Consider the following 23,484-nt stretch of genomic DNA (forward strand, 5'->3'; position numbering starts at 1 on the left):
GATTGCGGAGCACAATACGTTGGCCGAACAACTCGCTCCTTAAACACTAGATTCCTAGAACATAGGAGAAACGTGATAAAAGGAGTTACAACCCATAGCTTATCCCGACACATTAAAAATAAACATCAAGGGAATGAGAATTGTCTAAAAATACAAGGTATAGAAAGAATTAATATTACACCCAGAGGTGGAGACAGATTCAACCTCCTTTGCAAAAAGGAAGCATATTGGATCTTTGCTCTAAACACCTTGCACCCTGTTGGCCTAAACGAAAATATTGAACTGAACAATGTATTTTAAATGGGATTCTTCTGACATGATAGAGATAAATAAGAAGTTTGAGTGATCTGACCCATTAGGATAAAATAGAGTGGGAGGTAAAGAAGTGAGAGGTACCCAATGTGGGGGTCCTTTATGTATACATAAACAAAGACTCACATACGTTTACATTATGGGGCCATTGGTTATATTTCTTTATCATTTCTTTTTTATTTTCTCTATTATTATGAGATCTGGACAGGATCCAGTTCGAAACAGCTGTCGGGTCAGCTGTGATGTTATGTATCATCTATCATGTTGATAACCTTGCTGTAACTACGATGCTTTTGCTTATTTTGTAAATACAAGTTTTTTTTCTTCATCAAATTGAGTGCTGGTCTATCTCCTTCCCGCTGCAAGGCAGGGTAAGTGCTATTTCTCTATTATTATTATAAAATATATCGGATACAAAGTAGAACGAGGTCTCCTCCTCACCTTCCCCCTTCCCCCTCCCTTTTTTTTTTTTTTTTTTGTTAACTACTACTGTTTATTATTATTAAAATTTTATTTTCATTGTTGTTGTTATTTTTAATTTTCATGCATTATATTTATTTTTCTATAATATTATTTTCAAGTACATATAATTTTTAATTAATTTTTTATATTTATCTTTAGTATTATCAAATCTATTAAATAAATAAAAAGACATTTTTCTTAATCGAATATTATTATGTCCTATTCCAGTAGAATATATATTATATTATTATTATTTCCTATATTATTGGCCCATCTCTGGCTAATTTTCTCATATAAATATCAGTGTGTGATAACATGCTTTGTACTCTAAGGAGGAATGAGTCAGTATAATCTTCAAATTTATAATGGGACACTGTATTATATATAAAAAAGAAAATTTTTTTTTAAATCATCTGAATATAAATATAATAACAATTGTTGGGGTTCTGTCTCTGGCCGGACTCGAACCAGTGTTGCCCTGGTACCCGTTTAGTCCTAAGGCCTTTTCCCTACTTACTGAGCCATAGCTCCCTATACAACCAATGGGTGGTAAATTAGACATACTCATTCCTCTGTCAGAGTAGTTTCTATTACTGCTATCAATGATGCCATTCCTCTAATAAACGCTGTTATGTGTTTATATATCTCTTTGAATATTTTTAATGATTTGTAATGTATTTCTTTTCTTTATATATTCATTTTTGATTTAAGTATTGTATTATTATGAATCTATACCGAGCTCCACTACCGCTGCTACTTTTTGTTAACTCTAAATAGAGTTGAATGCACACCTGCAATTATTCAATCAATTTGAGCAATTAAGCTATCCCATTGGCTACTATGCATTTAAAAACCGGGGTTTTCACTCCAGGAGTATACCACAATCCTTCTGAAGAAACCGCCGTTATCGTCTGCGGAGAAACGCGTCAAGGACTGTCACTTTGTGACCCATACCTATCCAGAGCCCTCACTCATCACATCTTGATTTCCCTGAGAACGACTGCATCCTCTATAACGCACAGCTGCCACCTACTCAAAGTGTCTGCAAGCCGTTTAACACTGGAGAAGAAGGTCCTGTCACAAACATCAACAGGTCAGTGAGGCTTGCTCCCCGCTCTACCCATAACAGAGGCTCGCCACATACAGCTAGAGCCTAAGCGGGTCGTAGCGAGCTCACCTATTTGAAAACTTTTCTTCTGCGGCAAAAAAGTATATTTCACATTCACATACAGAGGAACATTGCAGCCAATATATTGTACAGTCTGTACCTCATGGTGATTAGACACCTATCCAACTCTCAGGGTGTCCTGTTATTTTCACCAATCAAAGTTTTAAAGTTCTTTTGGCACTGACAAAAATTGCCATACACGTATCTTCTAAAAAGAAATTTGGAGGACTATTTTTTTCAATTAATACACACACCCTGGTGCGCACAGGGTTGTGTGTCTAAGAAAATTTGAAATCTCATTATATATTCCTAAATTGAGTGATTTGGAGCCGGATACTATTAATTATATCTTGGTCATTTATTGTGACTTTTTTATACAGTATGAGTTATTTCTAATTGTGTATTTTTATATTTATTTTTATATGTATTTTTTATAATAAACTGTAATCAATTTTTCAAAAATTGTGTGGCGCTCTCTAAACATCTTCTATTAATTTAAATCATTGGTATATTTACTAATTTAGATCATTTATTCTACTACTTAAAGAAAGTATTCAAGTGTGTATTGTTTCCCATTTATGAATTCTATTATTAAACCTGCATGATTTAATCCTTCCTCCTCTGGTCCGCCTCCGGTTGCTACACACCACACGACTTCATCCAGCCCTTCAGTTGTGACAACTACAGAGCTTTAAGTGCTAAAAATGGTTACAAGATATTATAATGATTTTAAAAGTGCACACATGAGAAGTACATCTCAAACAAAATAAAAAGGGAAAAAATGACAGAACTGTATCTTACACCCAAGTACTCATTCTGTACTGGGGGGGTGGGGGTCCCCACATGAAATCTCCGGTCGCTTCCATCTAGCTTGCTGTTCTCCCAAGAAGTAACCATTTGCTATAGGGAAGCAGTTATACCTCCCACCCCTGGGGTTTTTGACCATGTCCATGCTGGACGCCAGTGAATGTCCCTAGATAATGGATCTTTTACATGAAGAATTTGTCTGCTGTTTTCAAAGTGATTGATACCCATTCCTTATCCAGTGAGATGCATAACAGGCAGGATTCACTGATAGGAGATCTGCACTGGAGGAGGGAAACAATCTCTGACCTCTCTTCTGGACCATGGTTTATGAGGGGTCTCAGATCTTTTCTGACAATTCAACTTCAGAGGATTCTACAGATGGTCACTCTGAGGGAATACAGACCCAACCTCCCTGGGTCACCAACAATTTACACGCATCATAAAATACATGCCATGATCTCACACATAATATAAGCAGACATGATTTTACAAACAATACCAGAAATACATTCATCTCACACATAATAATATCAGGAGCCATGCTTTATTCAATCCATCACCTGATTGGATCGCGACAGACAGGTAGTGTATAATTTGATCAATGTCACTAAAAGTCTAGTTTTGGGATTTCTGAAGAGCGTCTTGGTGGGTTTCCAGTTTCGATGTTGATGGATAGTTGAGACTGCTTTGTCTAGTTTAGTTTCCATGGACTTCTTAAAATCCACTATGAGAGATTTCAAGGTTAAGATGGGTAGAGGAGCAGGAGAGTCGTAGGTATCTGGTTGTGAGAGGTGAGGAGAGGGTGGGTCATTTTTTGAAAAATGTTGGGTGTTATCGCCACCAGTTTTTTTTTCCTGGTGTTAGCGATGGATCTGTTCTTGATGACTGCAGAAGTATTGGGCCGAAATGCAGTGCCTTGCAAGGTTCAAGGCTGTCAAAATATTGATAATGGTAGATAGAAGAAAGTTTCGTATGTGGTGACTATGTGTCGGGTCTAGATGGAGAAACCACTGGAGGGTTCAGCTAGGGAACTTTAGCTTTAGATCATCGTTGGAGTAGGGGTATAACAGAGATTAGGCTGTTTGGAGTAGTGGAGCGGTGGAGAATCAGGGGCGGAGATGAAGTAGTGTTACCTGCGTCGAGTAGGCAGTTATATCGAAGATGGGCATAGGGTCCTGCAGCAGAACCAGCTGGGTGCAAGTTGGCAGTCAAGGGTCCAAGGGGTGAGGTAGGTCAGCAAGATGCGGTATGAAATTTGCGTGAGTGAAAGCGATGATGAGGTTATTTGGGTCTGGGTGAGGTTATGCAGCGATGAGGACCCCAGCAACTGTCAGGTTTGTCTCCTGCTGAGGTTCAAGTGGGCTCCTGGATGATTTTTCAGGAAGAGTCAGGCGGGTGTGAGGATAGTGCCCCAGGTCTGTGAGGTAATGAAGAAAGACCTATTACATGGGCTTAGGCAGAAGGAGCCAGCTAGTAAAAACAGTGGAGGACAGATGCAGGAGTGAGGATCAATGAGACTCAGTGCTGAAGCCCAGGTGTGACTAGGGCTGTCACAAGTCCATTGAAGTATGGTATGCAGCAGAGGGTTAATAAGATGGCAGGCATGAAGTTCAATTGGGAGCGCTGGGTGATCTGCTCCTAAATTGCCCTCTGCGGGGAGAGAAGGAGGGAGCCGGCAGGGTGTCTCACACTGCTCTCCAGGGCTGTCAGTGCAGAGAGACTGCAGCCTGCAGGAGAGGATTGCTCACCTCAGGAAGCCGATGTACAAGGGCTGCAAAAAGTAAAAAACGGATGCTGTCCAGGCTGTGACCAGACAGCAGTTTTCAAAAATAAGTGTACCTTCTCGTTAGAAACAGAAACAAATTGTCTTTTCTTAGACAGACCTTCCAATGTGATCAATTTTTTTTTTTAAAAGCGCTGTCCGGTCAAAGTGAATTTAAGCAATTAAACATAACATATATTTATTTTCTGTATACCCCCTATAGTATACAATCTACAAATTGGTTGCTGCAATGTGAGTAGAAATATAACTAACAAGAGATTGCATCTACGGACCTCCTGCGATATTGTACAATAAAAAATTGTATGGCATCGTATGCCATACAATGGCATACAATGCGATGGTATACGATTTTTTTATTGTGCAACCACCCTGATGGGTCCTTACAAAGTTAAATGGCCCCCGACGCGTAATACACGTCCCCTCGTGGGGCACGCTGCGCGCCACGCTTCGGACTCGCTGGCTCATTGCGCTCGCCACACTATCTAATATCAACTCCATGCCGACGTGGATAGTGGGGGTATGAAAAGGTCGGAGGACGCGTACCGCCGCCCCTCACGGGCTCGCTGCGCTCGCCATGCTTCAGGTTAGCGTTGATAGTGGGGGTGGCGTGGGGGTGCATTATTAGCACCCATTAGGGTGCATATACAATTAAAAATCGAATTGCATCGTATGCGGCTATATGGCATACGATGCGATGAGATGCATAAGATGCCATAAGATAAAAATCGTGGGCGCCGTGCTAGGAAACAAGTTCCGACTTTTCTTTTAGCAAATATAAATACAGTCAGCATCACTGTGAGCGGTGCTGGCATTATTAGTGGATATCTTTAGGATCTCTCACAGCAACGTTGGCACTCAAAGGTTTAATAAAGTGTTAAAACCTGTGCAAACTACTGGGCCTGCTGTCCAAAAGTTTGGGTGCCCAAAAGTCCAACTTTGGGCAGATATTTGCTTGCCAGAAGCAATTGAGCAAAACAATTTTAAACATTAACTAAAATTCAGACGCAGAGTGCGAAAATTGCTATCAGAGGTTTTTGCACTTCTGTGCATGCTCAGCGTACAAAATATGTGGGAAGGCTCAATGTGCGAACGCATCCTGAAAGAATGCAACCACAGTTTGAGTTTTGGAGGAGTGTAGCAACGGAGCAATGACGTGGCCTGCAATGCAGGCGCGACTGAACTGCATGACATCTTTGGCCGATGCGTCTCCTTGGAGACGCATCGCCCAACCACACTAGCAGCCTCTGTAGCTGTGGGATAGCGCTACAGAGGCTGTTTTCTGTGCAGGAGAAAGCCGGCTCACCTCGCTGTCAGTGCGGGATGAGCTGGCTCTGCAGCAGAGAGACCAGTGCTGGACCCTGGATTGGTAAGTATGTTTGTGTAAAAGTGAGGTGTGTGTTTGTGTGTGTAATAAAGTTATACTTTTCTGTGTGTGTTTTTTATTTTAATATTTTTTTTACAGGTGGACTACAAGTCCCAGCGGGCCCATTAATGCCCTGCATGCTGGGACTTGTGGTTCTCCAAGTCCCAGCATGCGGGGGAGGCCTGTTGGCACTTGTAGTTCACCTGTATAAAGAACCTGTATAAAGCAATGTTAGGAATGTCTGGTTTAACCCTATCAGGCCAGCGTTCCAATGCACTGGGACGCCGGTGACAGCCCCGGGCTTAAGCCCTTTATTGGGGGGGTCCCCACTCCTCCAGGTACCCCATCCAAGGCTGTAAAAAGTGTCCCCTGGCTGTGGCATGACACCATGGGCTGTTGGAACCCGGTTCTGGTTTCAAAATACAGGGGACCCATACGCATTTTGTCCCCCGTATTTTTGGAACCAGGTCCGGCTCAGTGAGCTAGGGGCTGGTTATGCTCAGGAGGGGGGACCCCATGCCATTTAAAAACAAACAGTCGGGATCCCGACAGGCATTTACCCAATGTCGGGATCCCGACTGTCAAAACACCGACAGCCGGGTTCCCGACGGCCGTAGGCTATTTTCCCCCGTGGGGGTCCACGACCCCCATAGAGGGGAATGTGCGCTCACCATGCTGTCTGGGTCTGGCCAGTCGGGATCCCGACTGTCGGACCCCTGTACCACACCCTTTTTTTTTTGGTCTGCATGTGTGGCGATTTTTTAGACACATTTTCCCAAATTCGCATCTCATTAAATATGTGAATTTTATACTTTTCAATGGGAGAACATCTGGATGCGAGAATGTGCGATTTCTTTTGCATCTCATTAAATATGCGAATTAGGGAAAAAATGTGAATTTGGAAGTTTTTTGCCTAAAAATCGCAAAAATCTAATTTTCGCTTCTCATTAAATGTCACCCAGGATCTCTGTCCTTATTTATCTCACACCTTAAGGACCAGACTGAGAAAAATCCAGTCATGGTTTAGGGCCACAGCGCACAGTCATAGATCTTGTTATTAACAAGGGGGGGATTTTAACCAAATCCAATATATTTTTCAAATAATACTTTTTTAGTAGGATAGTGGGGGCCTGCACAAGGGGGGTTAGTACTAGTACTTGAGAAAGGATTTGGAATCAGTTATTCATAATTCTAATTTTTATTATCCTGATACCAGATGGAGCTATTTTTATTACCTACTATGGTCTTGAATCAAGATTTTTAAATGTGAAAATATCAAATAACCCTGGAATAAGTACTTTTGCTGTTGTCAACTCGAGAGTAGTGACTGCCGCTACCACAAACCCTGCTAGGGAAAATCTGGGCTTGGCAGTGAACTTCAGGCTTTCCAATGTAAAGGTCAGTGCTGTATGGTGGAATTGTGGTTAGTGACTGAAATGGAAACATTAATGTACTGTATGTTCATGTGCTAAAGTGTTGCAAAGTGCTGTATATATAAAGCATGCTTGATTGTATTGGCAGTCTGATGCAGAAAGCATATGATGGGGACGGGCCTGGTGCTTTATGTCAAGTTCACTCCACCCACTCTTTAGAATCAGCCATTCCCAGCATTCTTATACCTGATTTTCCCACTTTACTATTAAATTAGCTGGATGCAGGAATACCACCTGCTTTTTTCAGGGCTCCAGGAGATTCATAGAAAATTCTGGAATCTTCTGGAAATTGTTGGAAGTATGATATACAATAAGGCCCAGAAGGGTGCTGCTTTCCAAGAAGCAAGCTATCCTTTTTCTCATGGTATTAGAGATAGATATACAGTAGCACAATATAGAAGATGATTGATGCCGTCATACACCCTACATAAAGATATGAGGACCAGTGGCGGCCCGTACATTTTGTGGGGAGGGGGGCTGCCTCTGACCGTGATACAGGCACCACTCCCCCTGTGCTGGGGTCCCCCTTGGCAACAAGCTATTAAATCCCCATTGGCAACGAGCTATTAAATCCCCCTAGGCAACGAGCTATTAAATCCCCCTTGGCAACGAGCTATTAAATCCCCCTTGGCAACGAGCTATTAAATCCCCCTTGGCAATGAGCTATTGAATCCCCCTTGGCAATGAGCTACTAAATCCCCCTTGGCAACGAGCTATTAAATCCCCCTTGGCAACAAGCTATTTATTCCCCCTTGGCAACAAGCAATTTTAGTCTCCCTTGGCAATGAGCATGAAGCCACTGGCATCGAGCATGATGTTCCTAGCAATGAGCAAGTAGGTAAGTGGCACTTATGTGTCAGATGTGTAATGGGCTTTACGGTTTGTTATATAGTATGTAACGGGCATTACGGTGCGTTATATAGTATGCAATGCTCATTACAGTATGTAATGGGCATCATGTGTGGCCTTATGTGTAATTGGCATTACGACATGTGGCTTTACGTGTAATGGGTATTATGTTAGGCCGTGCCCCCTTTTCGCCACGCAAGAGCCCCGCCTACTACAAATCGAGGGGGGGAGGGCGTGAAACATGCACCTAGCTACACTGCTGCTACCAGTCACAGTGAAGTCAGTGCATTCTCACAGACTGCATCTGGCTTCACTACAGTGCTAGATTTTACCTGGGGGGGGGGGGGGGTTAGTAAAAACTGCCACTGCTGAGGACAATGGCCTCTTCAATAAACTCTCATAATTTTTCTTCCTCAGGACCTTGAGCCTTTTTACAAGTCAATCTGTGTCTTTTGGGACTCCAATAGGAATGGCTGGAGTGAAGAAGGGTGCATAACCAAATCTTATAGTAATGCACACACCACCTGCTCCTGCAGGCATTTCTCCAGCTTTGCAGTGATCATGGCACCATATGGAATTAAGGTGACATAGGACCATAAGCCCATATTTATCATTATCTGCATTTTAGCCCCAATAATTATGATTTCTGATTACTGCATATCATAGCAACAACTGAATTATTGATGGAATGAGTTAGAAATGCACCGTCTTGTGTAAAGTATCTGCTCATGTGACATACTTACTTGTGAGTTACTTGTTTGTTCATACTTGCCATTCTTACCACTCCTGTGTGGTCATCGGACTAAAAGCAAGAGATCCAGGGGATGCCTCTCCTGAAAAATATGCAGGAATGTAGCCCATAGGCTAGAATGGCGCTCATCAGTAGATGTCATTAGCTATAGAAGCCAAGCTAAAATAAATGATAAGCTTGCGGACAAGTGGAGGTGTATCTCATAGCAACCAATTTAGTTCTATCATGTTCCAGGATGCAATAAAGAAATTATAGATACTATCTGTTTGTTGCTATGGACAACACCATCACTTTTATTTTACAAAGCTTTAGTATATTTACCCATACTTTAAAACCCTTGGTACTTGTTTCCTAGCACGGCCACAACAATCATGATCGTGGTCATCGGGTGTAAAAATCGGGGGCATCGCGGCCATCGCATGCACTAAAAAACGGGTGCGATGGTCCAGACGCGATGCCCGCGATTTCCCCATAGAGAACAATGTTAAATGCCTCAATTTACCCGCGATGACCCCGATTTCCCATAGGAAACAATGTTAAATGGCTCAATTTACCCAAATCATCATAGGGAACAATGGTAAATGGGCCTGAAACCCCCCAAAACACCCCTGAACATTGAAATGTCCCCCCAAAAGTAGTTCACGCCACCCCGCGATCAACTTGAACCCGAAGCGTGGCGAGCGCAGCGAGCCCGCGAGGGGCGGCGGTACGCGTCCTCCGACCTTTTCATACCCCCACTATCCACGTCGGCGTGGAGTTGAGAATAGAATAGTGTGGCGAGCGCAGCGTGCCACCGAGCCCGAAGCGTGGCGAGCGCAGCGTGCCCCGCGAGGGGACGCGGATACCTTCACAGGTAAGCTCGTCCCTTCGCGGGCTTCACAGGTATCCGCGTCCGCTCGCCACACTTTGGGCTCAGTGGCTCGCTGCGCTCGCCACACTATTCTATTCTCAACTCCACGCCGACGTGGATAGTGGGGGTATGAAAAGGTCGGAGGACGCGTACCGCTGCGCTCGCCACGCTTCGGGTTCACGTTGATCGCGGGGTGGCGTGAACTACTTTTGGGGGGACATTTCAATGTTCAGGGGTGTTTTTGGGGGTTTCTGGCCCATTTACCATTGTTCCCTATGATGATTTTGGTAAATTGAGCCATTAAACATTGTTTCCTATGGGAAATCGGGGGCATCGCGGGTAAACTTAAGCATTTAACATTGTTCCCTATGGGGAAATCGTGGGCATCCCGTCTGGACCATTTAAGCATTTTTAGCCGCATACGACGCGACCGACGCGATTTTGACTGTTTTCAATGCATTTCAATGGCAAAATCGGGGGCATCGCGTCGGTCGCGTCGCAGACCACTAAAAATGACACCCGATGCCCGCGATTGTGGCCGTGCTAGGAAACAAGTACCAAACCCTTTATCTAGCACAATGTTAGTGAGGACTGTTATTGTGTTGTTGCTTCTAGCATGTAAGCCTATGTCTTTTCTTGTTACAGGAAGTTTATGGTCTTAGTATTCTATCTCACGTTGGCCTGGGCGTGTCCATCATCTGCTTGTGTCTCTCTTTTCTAACATTTATCCTCTGTCGGCCTATAAGGAGCATGCACAACTCAGTATTGGCCACTCTCTGTGGATGTCTCTTCCTGGGGCAACTTCTTATCCTTCTTGGTCTTCTTCAGACCGTCAATAAGGTAAATGTCTTGACCACAGAATCGCTTATATTCATCTCTATTATGTAGACTTCTATAAATGTATCTTGCTCCTCCTTTTAGAACAACAAACACATGGAAATATCTTACATAAATTCTCCATAATGATTTTGATGTATCTTACAATGTTTTCAAGGACTAGAGAAGAGTGTTATAAAAGCTTGGAGAAAGATAAACTACCAACCAATGAGCTCCTAGCTATATGTTTTCAATCACCACCTGTAACATAGCAGATAGGAGCTGATTGGATGGTATTTTATAAATTCCCTCTACAGCAGGTTACGCTCATGGCATTATTCAAGGTTAATAAATACAAGCATTAAGAATGATCTACAAGAAGTTCAGTACAATCCTACAGTTCTCTACTTCTTATCTGTCTCCTTCAATGACCTCCAGGTGCTCTGCTCAGTCATTGCTGGTGGGCTCCACTTCCTGTTCCTCTCTGCATTCTGTTGGATGTTTTTTGAGAGTATCCTGCTCTTCATGACTGTCCGTAACCTGCAAGCTTTGAATTATATGACTTCTCGAAGCTCAAAGTTTCCAGTGATGTGTCTTGTTGGGTTTGGGATTCCTGCTGTCATTGTTGGGATCTCTGCCGCGGTACAACCACGTGGCTATGGAACAGAGAAGTAGTAAGCTTGTTTCAGTATTCTATTTGTGTTGTTTGCATGGGACAGTTACATATTATGAAAACATGTTTCTTAAACCCCTTTCGCACTAGACAGTATTTCATTAACTATATGACCGATGATGATATCTATAACAATATATCTTTCATGTCGTCCAGTGTACACTCAATAATTTTAAAAATGAGTGCTGGTTAACGATAACTACTGTTGTCTGAACAGGAAGCTCAATGGGGGTTATTCTAGTTCATTCTTTCTGACAAAATCCTTCTTAGATGGACAAAACCATGTGCACTGCAGGTGGGGCAGATGTAACTTGTGCAGAGAGAATTAGATTTGGGTGGGGTTTTTCTTCAAAGTGAGATCTATATTGCAGTGTAAAATCATGCAGTCAGTATTTTCCCTGCACAGAAACAAAAAAACTCACCCAAATCTAATTCTCTCTGCACATGTTCTATCTGCCCCCCTGCAGTGCACATGGTTTTGTCCATCTAAGAAGGATTTTGTCAGAAAGAATGAACTAGAATAAACCCCAATGTTTTCTATATCATCAAAGATAGCATGTTCAGGGTGATGTCACTGACCAACATCGTTCAGTATGTATGGACTTGATCATTCGGCCTGGTGCTTCTCCAATATTGTTTAAGATATCATCAGCAAATCGTCTGCTCTGTATCCTGCTTGAATCTGGTTACACATTACACAATACACTCCGTGAAAGATATCATTATTGATTTCTCTTGAACCCCCCAGAGCTCCAGCACAAACTAAAGCCACATACACACTTGACGTGAAAGTAAAAAATAGCGCTCAGAAGGGCCCTTCTCAGGGATATCTTTTACTTTCTAGTCTAGTGTGTACACTCAACATTATTAACAATGCGTTCTCTCGTGCATCGCTAACGATCCCCTCCTTTGTCTGTTCAGTTCAGGCATGGGAGGACCTCGTTAACGAGGACCATGCTGCAGGTGGCCATAGTGGGTGGTCAGTGTGTGTGAACAACCACCACCTGCAGATATATCTGCAGATTACAGTAACGGGTGACTGTGTATCTCTTCTCTCCTCTTTAGTTGCTGGCTCAGACCCGGTCTCACCTGGAGTTTCCTTGGTCCAGTTAGCGTGTTCATCACTGTAAGTACATAATGTCACACTCCTATTCTTTGCTTACATTTCAAATGTCATACAGTTCAAAGAGCACATCTATTCGTTCATATACAGTGACGATGATCAAGTAGAACGTAGAGTGAAAATTCCCCTTTTGCCCCCTTAAATTCTCTTTTTGGGTGTACTAAATAAAAATACTCCATATCTATATGGATATAGATGGATATTACTGGCAAACCATATGGATGGTTTGCCAGTAATGGGGAACCTCTGAAGCAATTGATCCTCCCTGTTCAGTCAGTATTCACTTATCATGTAGTAGTAAAACATTGCCTGTTTGTGTAGGAAATTTACCAATGTCATCATCATATAGCAGAGGATCAGCTAGCCTTTTGCTCCCTGTGCCACATCTTGTCCCATCATTACACCCTCCTGTCCCCTCTTTCTAAAACTCCTACCCTTGTCACTCCAGCATTCTGCCCACTGTCACTTCAGCCTCCTGTTTTTCAGCCTCTTATCCCCTGTCACTCCAGCCTCCTGCTCGCTGTCACTCCAGCCTCCTATCCCCTGTCACTCTAGTTTCCTGCCCATTATCACTCCACCTTCATGTGTTTCAAACCGCCCCATGTTTTTCCAGCCTCCTACCCACTGTCACTATAGTCTCCTAGATTTCCAGTATTCTGTCCCTGTCACTACAGCCTCCTGTCTTTCAAAACCTATGACCCTTGGTACTCCATCATCCTCCTGTGTCACCTCAAGAGCCAACCCACTCCCGGCTTTCTCCAATTCCCTTTTTTTTTTTTTTACTTTCTTTTATTGAAGCCTAAAATCACAATTCAATAAAACCAATTGTTTGTGTATGGTATCACCCTTAAGATTCAAGAGAGTAAAATAAACAAATTTGTCTTCATGGTATCATGGTACTATCTTCCAATTTACCTTTTTGACAGCCAGCATGTTCAAGAGAAACACTAGGATAGGGGGGTGAGATGAATTGCGCTGTTGAGTGTAATAATTATCCTAATAATTGTCTGGAACAAAATGAATGACGGTCACACTGTTTGTATTTCAAATTTATATATAAAAAAAATATGTATAAATAAATCAATACATTTAATTAAATACACATAATAGACAGTACATATGAAAATCTAATAAAAATCTAATAAAAATATGACAATTATATTGCTTAACTGGAATCCCGATTTTAGATTAATAATTGCAGGTTTTATAAGATGGAGTAAACAGGCAACATCTGATTATAGATGAAGAGTTGTGGTATTCTCCGTATAATAAAAAGTTATTGGTACCAATTAGATGTTCCAGTTAATCTTTGTTTGCTGATATAGTGCACAAATCAATTAGATCAATGTCAAGCTGGAATAGAGACTGACCACCACACTTAGTATTTTTATCGCAAGAGAAATTCTGGGCAGCCACAGATTGAAGTTTATGCTCACCCTTGTAGCAGCACTAAATCTGTGCTGTTTGTTGAATGGCAGTCCTTTTGCTGCAACAATAGGTCCAGGCTGTTTAGGAGCGAATGGTTCTCTTATCCTGCCAATGCCTCGCTTCAGCTGTATTATGGTAACACGCTGTTACGGTCTGCCTGTAGTCAGAGACGGAGTCACCGTCCAGACCACGGCCGGACACGGGTCGAGGTCGGCGGCGGATAGGTCTTTATTCAGCGGGGGGACCGGGCGGTGGATTAGGGCTGCAGCGTGGTGGACGGTCAGCACCAGACAGCTGATGGCCGGCAGCGTGGGGGGAAGGCTGCACTTCAGCTGAGGGTTGGGCTTGAGATCGTGGTGTGTCGGGTTTCCAGTCAGCAGAGGGATAATGACGTCAACGCGTTTCGTTCCCGTAGTCAGCTGGGAACTTTTTCATGATGGATAACTGTGCTCTGGTAGAGAATTTATTTATAGGTTTGAGATTAACTCATTATTCAGTTAATTAAGCAATTAATTTAGCAGTTTTTTGTTTCTTTGGTGTTCAAATAAAAACAAAAGTAACAAGCAGTAATAAAGTGTTTCAAACAGTGTGTCCAATAAGAATCTATCGTTCCGACATGAATCCATATTAGCAGCACATCGTATATACAATGTTATACACATTATGAGTAGCTTCATGACAATAATAGATATTTATAAACGGGTCATTTAGCTTATTATTTACCATAAAGGGAGTCTATATATATATATATATATACCTCATCTCCCGTGTATATAGTTTTTATTTCATTTTTGTTCCTCTTCACGTTTCTCATACCTTTCAGCAGTGATGTTTGATATATATGATGCCAACTAGCCAAGAACGAAAGGGGGTACTAAGCTAGAGATGGGTATCTCACCAATGAGGTTCTTTGACTCTTCTCTGCCAATTGAGTCATGTGAACTGCTTGAGATGAGTGGCGGCTCTTCTGCAGAGACGGCTCTTTCTTTATTCAAAACAGAAAAAAGCTGTGAACTCACTCGCTTGCTCCAGGAACCGCCGCTGGTGTTCACTGACACAATGGCGGATCCAGGAGTGAGACGGTTCTCTGTCAGCCTGTCATTGATTAATATAGTCTATTACATTTACCTTGTTTAAAAAAAACCTGTAAAAAATATAACAATACTTTCCATTTTTTTACCTGCAGTTGGGGGGTCAATTCACTTTGTTCTTTAATAAATAATACCTTAATTATTACTACTTCACAATAAAAACAAGGGGTATTAAAATTAATACACTGTGTCTCCATTTACTTGTACTGAATGATGTATTCATTTTTAAAAATTAGTACACTGTATATTTTAGTTTGTTTAATTTCACTTTTTGGTAACTTTAATTTTTAAGAGGACTAATGAAATGGATAAATGGGTAAAAAAGAGTTGTTTTTTTATACTGCATACCAACATTAATGTAATTAATGAGCCAGTGAGCCGTGAGCCGTTTAAAAGAACCAGCTATTTTTTGTGAGCTGAACTGTTAAGAGCTGCTCACAGAAAAGAGCCGAGTTGCCCATCTCTATTAACCCATTGGGCTCCCCCTTAATTCGGTACTACTCAGTATCCTGGCTCAGCATCCCCACATCCATGGTTCTGTTGAACCATGCTGTCCAATAGCCTTGTGCCCTGGGTAGCTGCACTGATTAATATCTAGAAAATCCCCTTAGTGTACCTATTGTCCTTAATTCCTTACAATGGGATTGACCTTAAAAAATTTGCAGTGTGCTGAGAATTGTGTTTTTTTTTTCACTTAAACATAGGCCTCTGTGCTGCATTAGCCAATCATTCTGTACCATCTTTTTTCTAGTTTTTAATTGTTACTATTTTCGCTATTAGGTTAACACCATTCTCTTAGTCCTCACTGTATTGCTCCTGCGAATGAAGCTCACATCTCTAAACACAAATGTGTCCAGTCTGAAGAACACTCAGTAAGTATGAGGCACAATGTTCACAGCATAACCTACATTATGTAGTGCAGGATACTGTATGTATTATTTACATTGTCATAACTGCACACATTTTTATTGGTTGTGTATATTCAGTTTGTGCAGTCAGAGCTGTTGTGAAGCTTTAATTTCATTTTCATCTTTAGTTCGGCTTTTTAGAACAACGCCTGAAAGTGGGGTGGGATCAGTTTTTTTTTTTCGTTTAAATCATTTTTTGTTTTTTGCATTAACATTTTGATGACATGAATCCTGCATACTATCTTAATACAGTGACATATTACTATGTATTAGAAACCTTGATCGATCATGGGTTGAAACTTAAATCATACAAAGTATACTCAGAGACAGATTTAGGATCTCGCTTATTAGGTTCACTCTCCACCTTCCTTATGCTGTGCGTCACGTGTGTGTGAGTGCGCTTGTGTTTGTGTGGCTATTGCATTGGTTCAGCTCACTCAAATGAAGACCAAGAGTATGGAATAGAAGGCTATGAAACATACAGTACATGTACCTATATTACATAATCCCTAATTGTCTGCCCTCTCTTCCAGGCTATTGACATTCAAAGCTCTGGCTCAGGTCTTCATTCTTGGCTGTACCTGGAGCATTGGCTTCTTCCAGTTTGGACCAGTTTCCCTGGTTGTATCTTATATTTTCACTATATGCAGCAGTCTCCAGGGTCCCTTCATCTTCCTTGCGCATTGTCTGCTCAATCAACAGGTAAAAATCCATGTCGAAACAGTAAGGCTAAAAGTGAGCAGCTACTGTACGTGTTGTGAAAGGGAGCACCCATTTGAGATCCCATCATTTCTTCTCCGGTCTGCCTGTGAATAATCTATTACTGTGAGGAAAATCCCTACTAATTGTCCCTGACTTGTGCACAGAGCATAAACTCAATCTGATCCATGCACGCTATGCCCTTGAATACAAGTACATACTGTAGACTACCATTTTATTGTATATGCAATATCCACAAATTCAGATAGCAAAACTCATTAGAACGTATCTGCAGTGAGCAGACTTACCCTTCATTGTGCATTTCCCGCAGTGAGACGAGAGAAGGCCACTGGAACACATTAAAATAATCCAATCCAGGAGAGACAGGGAGACCTAGGATATTTTGTTAATTCCTGAAAGGTGAAAGCTGTATTTTCTAGAGATGTACAAGATTTTAGTTATAACGTCACCCTTATATTTTCGCTTTGCAAAACCATCCCTACAGTAAGTGTTTTGGGATTGGATTCAGATTTCAGTTCGGTATAAAATCATAAATAAAAACAGCTAAAATTGTGTTATTTTTGTAATCCAAAATAAAACTTGGTTTGGCAGAGTTGATGGTTCCTTTACGGATTGTAATGTGCTGAAATGGGTTCATATTCTAACCAACCCCACATAAAACATAAAATAACAACAAAAGTGATGCAGCGCTAATATTTAGGAGAATAAAAATCATCATTTAGCATGGGATATGTTAATGTAACAATTTATTCATAAAATAATAGCACAATTTAAAATGGCAATGCAAATAAAAAATGGCAGTCGGTAATAAAAAAGTACCAGTTTCAGTATTTTCTCCTGAACTTTATTCTACAATGTAGTTAGGGGGTTATTCTGGTTGATTCACAAGGCTGCGAATTCGCAGCCTTGCGAGTCCACCAAACCCCACCCGCCGAATGTCCGCTCACCCGCCCCTTCGCAGCATGGGTTCGCCCGCACTGGCTGCGAATGGATGTTTAGCATAAACATCCATTCGTATGCCGCGGGTAACCTCCCACATCTTTCGATGGTCGCGACCATCGGTTGTGGAAGGTACACGCATATAAAAGTGACTTTCAAGTCAATTCCATATGCATGCACGGTGGGACGGATATGGGCGGGCAGCTGACATCCGGTGATATCAGCTCCCAGCTCCCCGCACCCGCGTTACCGCTTCATTACCATGAGAACACCCAGCGTTCTCATTTGAGCGCCCATGTAACGCTGGGCGTTCCCATATGGTAATGGGGCTATGTAGGGCGCCGTGTTGGGTGCGTGCACCCGGCAAACGAAAGTTCGCCGTGGGTGCGCGCACGCTACGTCTGCACAATCTCCAAATTAATTAGAATAACCCCCTTAGTTTCCTTAATTATTTGTGCTCTCTCCTCAGAGTCAATCAATAATTCAGTCCAGTGTTTTCTTTTGTGTGTCTAAGGTATTGCACATTGATACAGAGTAGATACACACTGCAAATGGTGTACTAAGTATGTAACGCTCAGTAGTGTTCAAAAGTAGTATTATCATGAAAATGAATATATTAACCTTTTATGTCTTACTGTATGTCATGTGATTTACAGGTGTGGTACAGTATATTAGGATAATAAAGGTTGATGGTGTCTATGTCAACTCCAATAGGTTAACAGGCATTGAAAAACGTTCAACAAAAGCATATGTCGACATGGAAATAATGGTCAAACCATGAAAAGGTTGACATGTTGTTTTCTTTTTTTTAATTGTGGTATTAAATTTAGATTTCTGCATATAAATCCCAAATTAGTGTATTGCGTCCCCTCACATGGCTCGCTCTGCTCGTCATGCTTAGGGCAACTTTAGCTTCGGAGCCCATGAGGATGGTAAAGTATAAAAATAAAAATAAATTTAACAAAAACTCATGTCGACCTTTTCATGTGTCAACCATTGCCATGTCAGTCATTTAACTATGTTGAACTTTTAACTATGTCAACCAAATGTATGTTGACACTAATTACCTACCCATATTCTGTGATTTACATGCTGTTCTTTCTACTAACTGCTGGGGCATTGTTCTTACTTCTGTCGAGCGACCTGGGTCCCGTTCAAACTATAAGGAGGAGGCACCGGTGATGTACCGCCGCTCCACCCCACCTGCTTTCTCACGTCAGCTGGGTCGCTGTGGGGGCTAAACATTGCAAATGCTGGGTCGCTTCCAGACGTGCCTGTGCCAAATCCCAAGTATGACCCTTCATTTGCAATGTGAATAGTGTATATGGGGCTCATTTTTTTAAACCTGACTGTGAATGATAAAACTATATAATACAAGGTGATCCAGCCAATCAGCTCCTAACTTTCATGTGTTTAGCTCCTGTCATCTGTTTAGCTCCCAATTGTCATGTTTCAAAAATGACAGTTCAGAGCTGAATGGCCTGTGCACCACGGGGGGGGGGGGGGGAGGGATTCTGATAGGGAGGAGGGGATGGTCATCACTGGCACAAATGGATTCAGAGTGGATACAACTGCTTTAGGAATACACAGGGGCTTCTGGGGTGGGTGGCATGATGGCTCGTGATTAGGGACCTCTGGCGGCTTCCGGTACAGTGCTCAGGAGCCGGGTGAAGGGGGACTAGTCCCACATATGCATAGCTGTCAGTTTTGTTGATGCCCTTATTGAACTGGTAATAACTCCGACGTCGGAATCCCGACTGCTCACTTGTGGGGGTCCACGACCTCCATAGAGGGAGAATAAAATAGGTGGCGAGGGCAGCTCGCCACCAGGGGCTGGCTGGCAACTTTTAGCCCAGGGGGCAAGTCCAGAGCACTGGCCCATAAGTAACAGCGCATCATTAAAATGTTTTTTTTTTTTTGTTAAAAATATAATGACTCCACAGGCTTCTCCCCCTGTATAAAAACAGGACACCACAGACTGCTCCCCCTGTATAATAATAGGACACCACAGACTGCTGCCCTGTATAATATCAGGACACCGCAGGCTGCTACCCGCACAAGGATCAGAGGAAGCCAGGCACTGGCACACACAAACTCACAGTAGCCGGCGGAGGGCTTTTGCACACACCACTCCAACCCCCCTGCCATGCTTACAGCTGGATGCGGATGCTTCCGGATGCTCTTACTGTCATAGCTGGTCAGCTCCGCCTCCTTAAACAGCTGAGTAGCTGAAGGAGGCGGAGCTGCTCTCCTATGGCAGCGAGAGTGGCCGCAGCTGCCACACGGACAGTCTCCTGCAGCCAGTCTAATTTATGATGCAGGGGGACTAGTGACACTACCCCCTGGCCTAGCACCTTATTGTCATGTGGCTCCAGGTTAACTGAGATTTTGCGCAAGTGCAGAAGCTCCGATTATGGCAGCCAAGGTTTTGTATGACATGATGACATCACAGGCTGCTCCCCCTGAAAAATAATAATGCCATGACACCACAGGCTGCTCCCCCTGTATAATATAAAAGTAATGCCATGACACAAATTATTATACAGGGGGAGCAGTTTGTGGTCATGGCATTATTATTATTATTATTAAACAGGGGGACACCTCAGGAAACATCAGAAATATATTGCTGCTGCGGCTCCCAGATTTTCTATATTTCTTGCTGTGGTGATGGGGCACTCCAAGCACAAGAAAAACACATAAAAGCGATATTCCTAATTGTGTTTTTTTCCACTTGATACCTGCCAAGATCCTTGTGGAAGCAAGATGCGGCACACGAGTACCGCCTCTTGCTTCCACAAGGACCCTGCCAGGTACCAAGTGGACTACTGTGTGTGTATATATATATATATAGAGAGAGAGAGAAATAAAATGCAGTTCTAAAACTATCAACAGTCTGGAGAGTGGCCTCTTTATGTACCCACGTATATATATATATATATATATATATATATATATATATATATATATATATATATATATTCCTGTTGGTTCAGCATTTCCTTAAAATATTCAATGTGGTGTGTGCCGTCTGCAAATAAGTATACAGAGCAAGTGTAGGTATTCCATAAGAGGACCCAGACTACATGACACTATAGCAATAATTAAAACGATATCTCTCTCCTGCTTCCCACCTGCCCAAGCACAGCATAAACCTCCACCCACAAATAGACCATCAGCATCAGTATGGATTGAAAAAATGCTGCCTTCACCTGCACCAGCAAGACTCTCCTCCACAGAGCAGCAGAAGATCGATACCAGACAGCACTCCCACTTAGTTTCTGCATAGCTGTGCTGTCGGCTCTGCTGGGACGTCCATGCCTCCTCTCACAGACATCTCAGAAACGCGCATGGCATCACAGCGCTTCAGCTTGTGTGAACTGCCGGCACTGCCGGGTTACCAGAGGGAACAGGAGGCCGGCCCGGGCCCTCCTCCACGTAGCTGTGGAGGCCGGCGGCCATGTTCCTGTAGCCGCAGCCCGCAGCCATGTTTAAAAGACTACAGGAACATGGCCGCCGGCAGTGCAAGGTAAGGCGGCCGCGACCCGCAGCAGTCCAGCCAGAGTGGCCTGGGGGGCACATGGCACTCTGCCCCCAGGCCTAGCCCGCCCCTGCTCGCCACCATGCCCGCAGCTTGGAGAGCGCAGCGTGGCGAGCGCAGCGAGCCCGCAAGGGGCTTCATTGCGCTCCCCCTGCTGTGCAGTCGGAATTCCGACGTCGGAATCCTGACTGTCGGTGTGTTATACCACACCCCAGGAGGGACACAATGCTCTGCTTCTGCACTTTCCTCTTAATGTATGACTGCTATCACCTGTTTTAAACAGGTTAATTGATAAGAATGGTGCTACACTGGTGATGGTAATCCTAAATTAAGAGTTAAATCCAGAAGTAGAGCAAAATGTCCCTCCTGGAGAGGGTCATGTTGGGAGGTATGCAAATGCAATGGAAATGCGCAATACTCTGAGATGCATGGACATGTGTGTACTCCGTTCTGGTACATGTGCAGTACGCTTTTCCCCCCACATCAGCCACAATGTGCTGCCTGCTTAATTGCGTCATTACTTATTTGCAGGTGAGGACCGAGTATGTCAAACAATTCCGCAGACTTCACACAGGCAGCAAACAGGCATCAACTGGCAGCCTGCAAACAGCCTCTAAATCAGTGAGTGTCAGCTTCTCAGCCTACTCTCCTCTATTTACTTTACACATTTAAGCTGTGTACACACACACGGGGGCGATTTCAGCACATGTCGCTGGCAATATGGTCGCTGAGGGACCATATGGCTAGTGATTTGTTTGTGCTGTCGGCGATAAATCGCCAGGTGCGTGCACCCGTGTGCAGCCCCTGATGGTCGCTGGTCACTCTTCCCCGGCAGAGTCTCCTGTTCATCAGCGACCATCTCTGGTCGCTGATGAACAGGAGACACTAAAGCCTCCTACACACAGGGGAGATATATTGCTCAGTTTCTCCTTTTCATCAGCGACCAGAGATGGTCGCTGATGAGAGGGAAACTCTGCTGGCGGTGCCGCAGAGGTAACCACCGATTAGAATGGGGCTGAAAACGGGAGCGCATAAATCGCCGGGGCACACTTCCATCACTGGCAATATGGTCGCCTGCGACCATATTTCCAGCGATTTCAGCCCCTATCGCCCTCGTGTGTACACAGCTTTAGCAATATATTGCTGAGCAATATATCTCCCCGTGTGTACACAGCTTAATAAAAATTTCCAAGTAATTATTCAATTCTGGTTTTTTTCTCACTAGGCAAAAAAAGCCTTGAGCGAACATGGAGAAGAAACCCATAGTATTTAGCTTACACGTTGGCATCATGATCAATAGTTCTTGCTGGTGACTATAGGAAGTATTACTATAGATTACACACTGACATACTATACAACATGGATTTTCGTATGCTTATAATAAAAACAAAACTATATGTATATTTCATAATAAATTTGTTAATAAATAATGGACCTGTCTCATTAAATCTCATTTCATTCCATTGCCCAACATGTGCCCAGTATTTGTTCTCATGAGATATTATTTGCCATCTCGTGTTCTAAACACCGACCTCGGTGAACACAGCAAGCCATGCAAGGAGACACGGTACACTTATGTCAACCTATGTTGATCTAGACATCGCCCATCTTCTATGCCATAGCCATAAAACTGAGTGGGATAAACTTCTGAGACTAGCCCAAATGTATTCTAAGAATCTAGGATATCCATTGTATAAATTGGCAGATACATTTATTGGCCCATACAGAAGGAGCATCTCACATTGGAGCTGCTCCTGGTGATTCTGTTGCCAGCTGCCGCTACCCGCCACCAGCCACCGGCACAGTGCGCGCGTGCACGAGGCGTCCACGCACCACGTTCCATCGGAGTCCTCTGCCATCCTCCCCCGTAGTCCCTTGCGCCCCATCTCGCCCTGCCCATCTCCCTGAAGCAGGGGGCGGCGTCCCTGTCAGATGGAGCACCTGTCCGCCAGACTGCGCCAGCTCAGGACATTTGGCGGTCCTGCAGGCTGGCTGAGAGGCGCTCCATCTGTATATGGTAATAGCTTAACGTGCTTCGTCTATAGTAAAACATCCTTATAGTAAAAACATCATTTCCTGCATCTATGCACTGGGTGTTCTACATTCTATCATGTATGTATGTACAGTATGTACACTCACAGTTAAACAAAGTAGAATTTTACACTTTAAATATTGATGTAAGTCCAACCTTTAGCAGGAAAGTTTATTTTATTTTTTCATTAACTGTCATTTTATTGTCTAAAGCAAACATTTTATCATTATTATTTTTGTTGTTCTTATTTCTGTTCACTAGGAAACCTAATTGTAAAGTAAACAGATGATTTGAATGCTGCAGCTAGAGTAGGAGGTCAGTTTGTTATTTGTCTATTGCATGGGTCCTCAAACCTTAGCGCAATTCACTCCTACTCCCCCCTTCCATTGCGGCCCTCCAGATGTTGTGAAACTACAAATCCCAGCATGCCTTGCCACA

General features: G+C 43.1%; 1 protein-coding gene across 1 annotated transcript in view; it reads left to right on the forward strand.

Annotated features, from left to right (window-relative positions):
- Positions 1 to 22,446, forward strand: part of LOC146072692 (adhesion G protein-coupled receptor E3-like) — a 208,316-nt gene extending 185,870 nt beyond the window's left edge. Inside the window, exons 9-17 of the mRNA XM_083179887.1 lie at positions 7,112 to 7,293; positions 8,595 to 8,759; positions 10,424 to 10,618; positions 11,033 to 11,268; positions 12,333 to 12,393; positions 15,690 to 15,781; positions 16,351 to 16,519; positions 21,546 to 21,635; positions 22,240 to 22,446. Of these exons, the coding sequence (XP_083036013.1) occupies positions 7,112 to 7,293; positions 8,595 to 8,759; positions 10,424 to 10,618; positions 11,033 to 11,268; positions 12,333 to 12,393; positions 15,690 to 15,781; positions 16,351 to 16,519; positions 21,546 to 21,635; positions 22,240 to 22,287 (1,238 nt within the window). The 3' untranslated portion in view covers positions 22,288 to 22,446. The remainder of the gene's footprint in view (positions 1 to 7,111; positions 7,294 to 8,594; positions 8,760 to 10,423; positions 10,619 to 11,032; positions 11,269 to 12,332; positions 12,394 to 15,689; positions 15,782 to 16,350; positions 16,520 to 21,545; positions 21,636 to 22,239) is intronic.
- Positions 22,447 to 23,484: the final 1,038 nt, after the last annotated feature.

The sequence above is a fragment of the Crinia signifera genome, chromosome 4 (assembly GCF_055691185.1).
Source record: "Crinia signifera chromosome 4, ASM5569118v1, whole genome shotgun sequence".
In the NCBI taxonomy this organism is placed as follows: domain Eukaryota; kingdom Metazoa; phylum Chordata; class Amphibia; order Anura; family Myobatrachidae; genus Crinia; species Crinia signifera.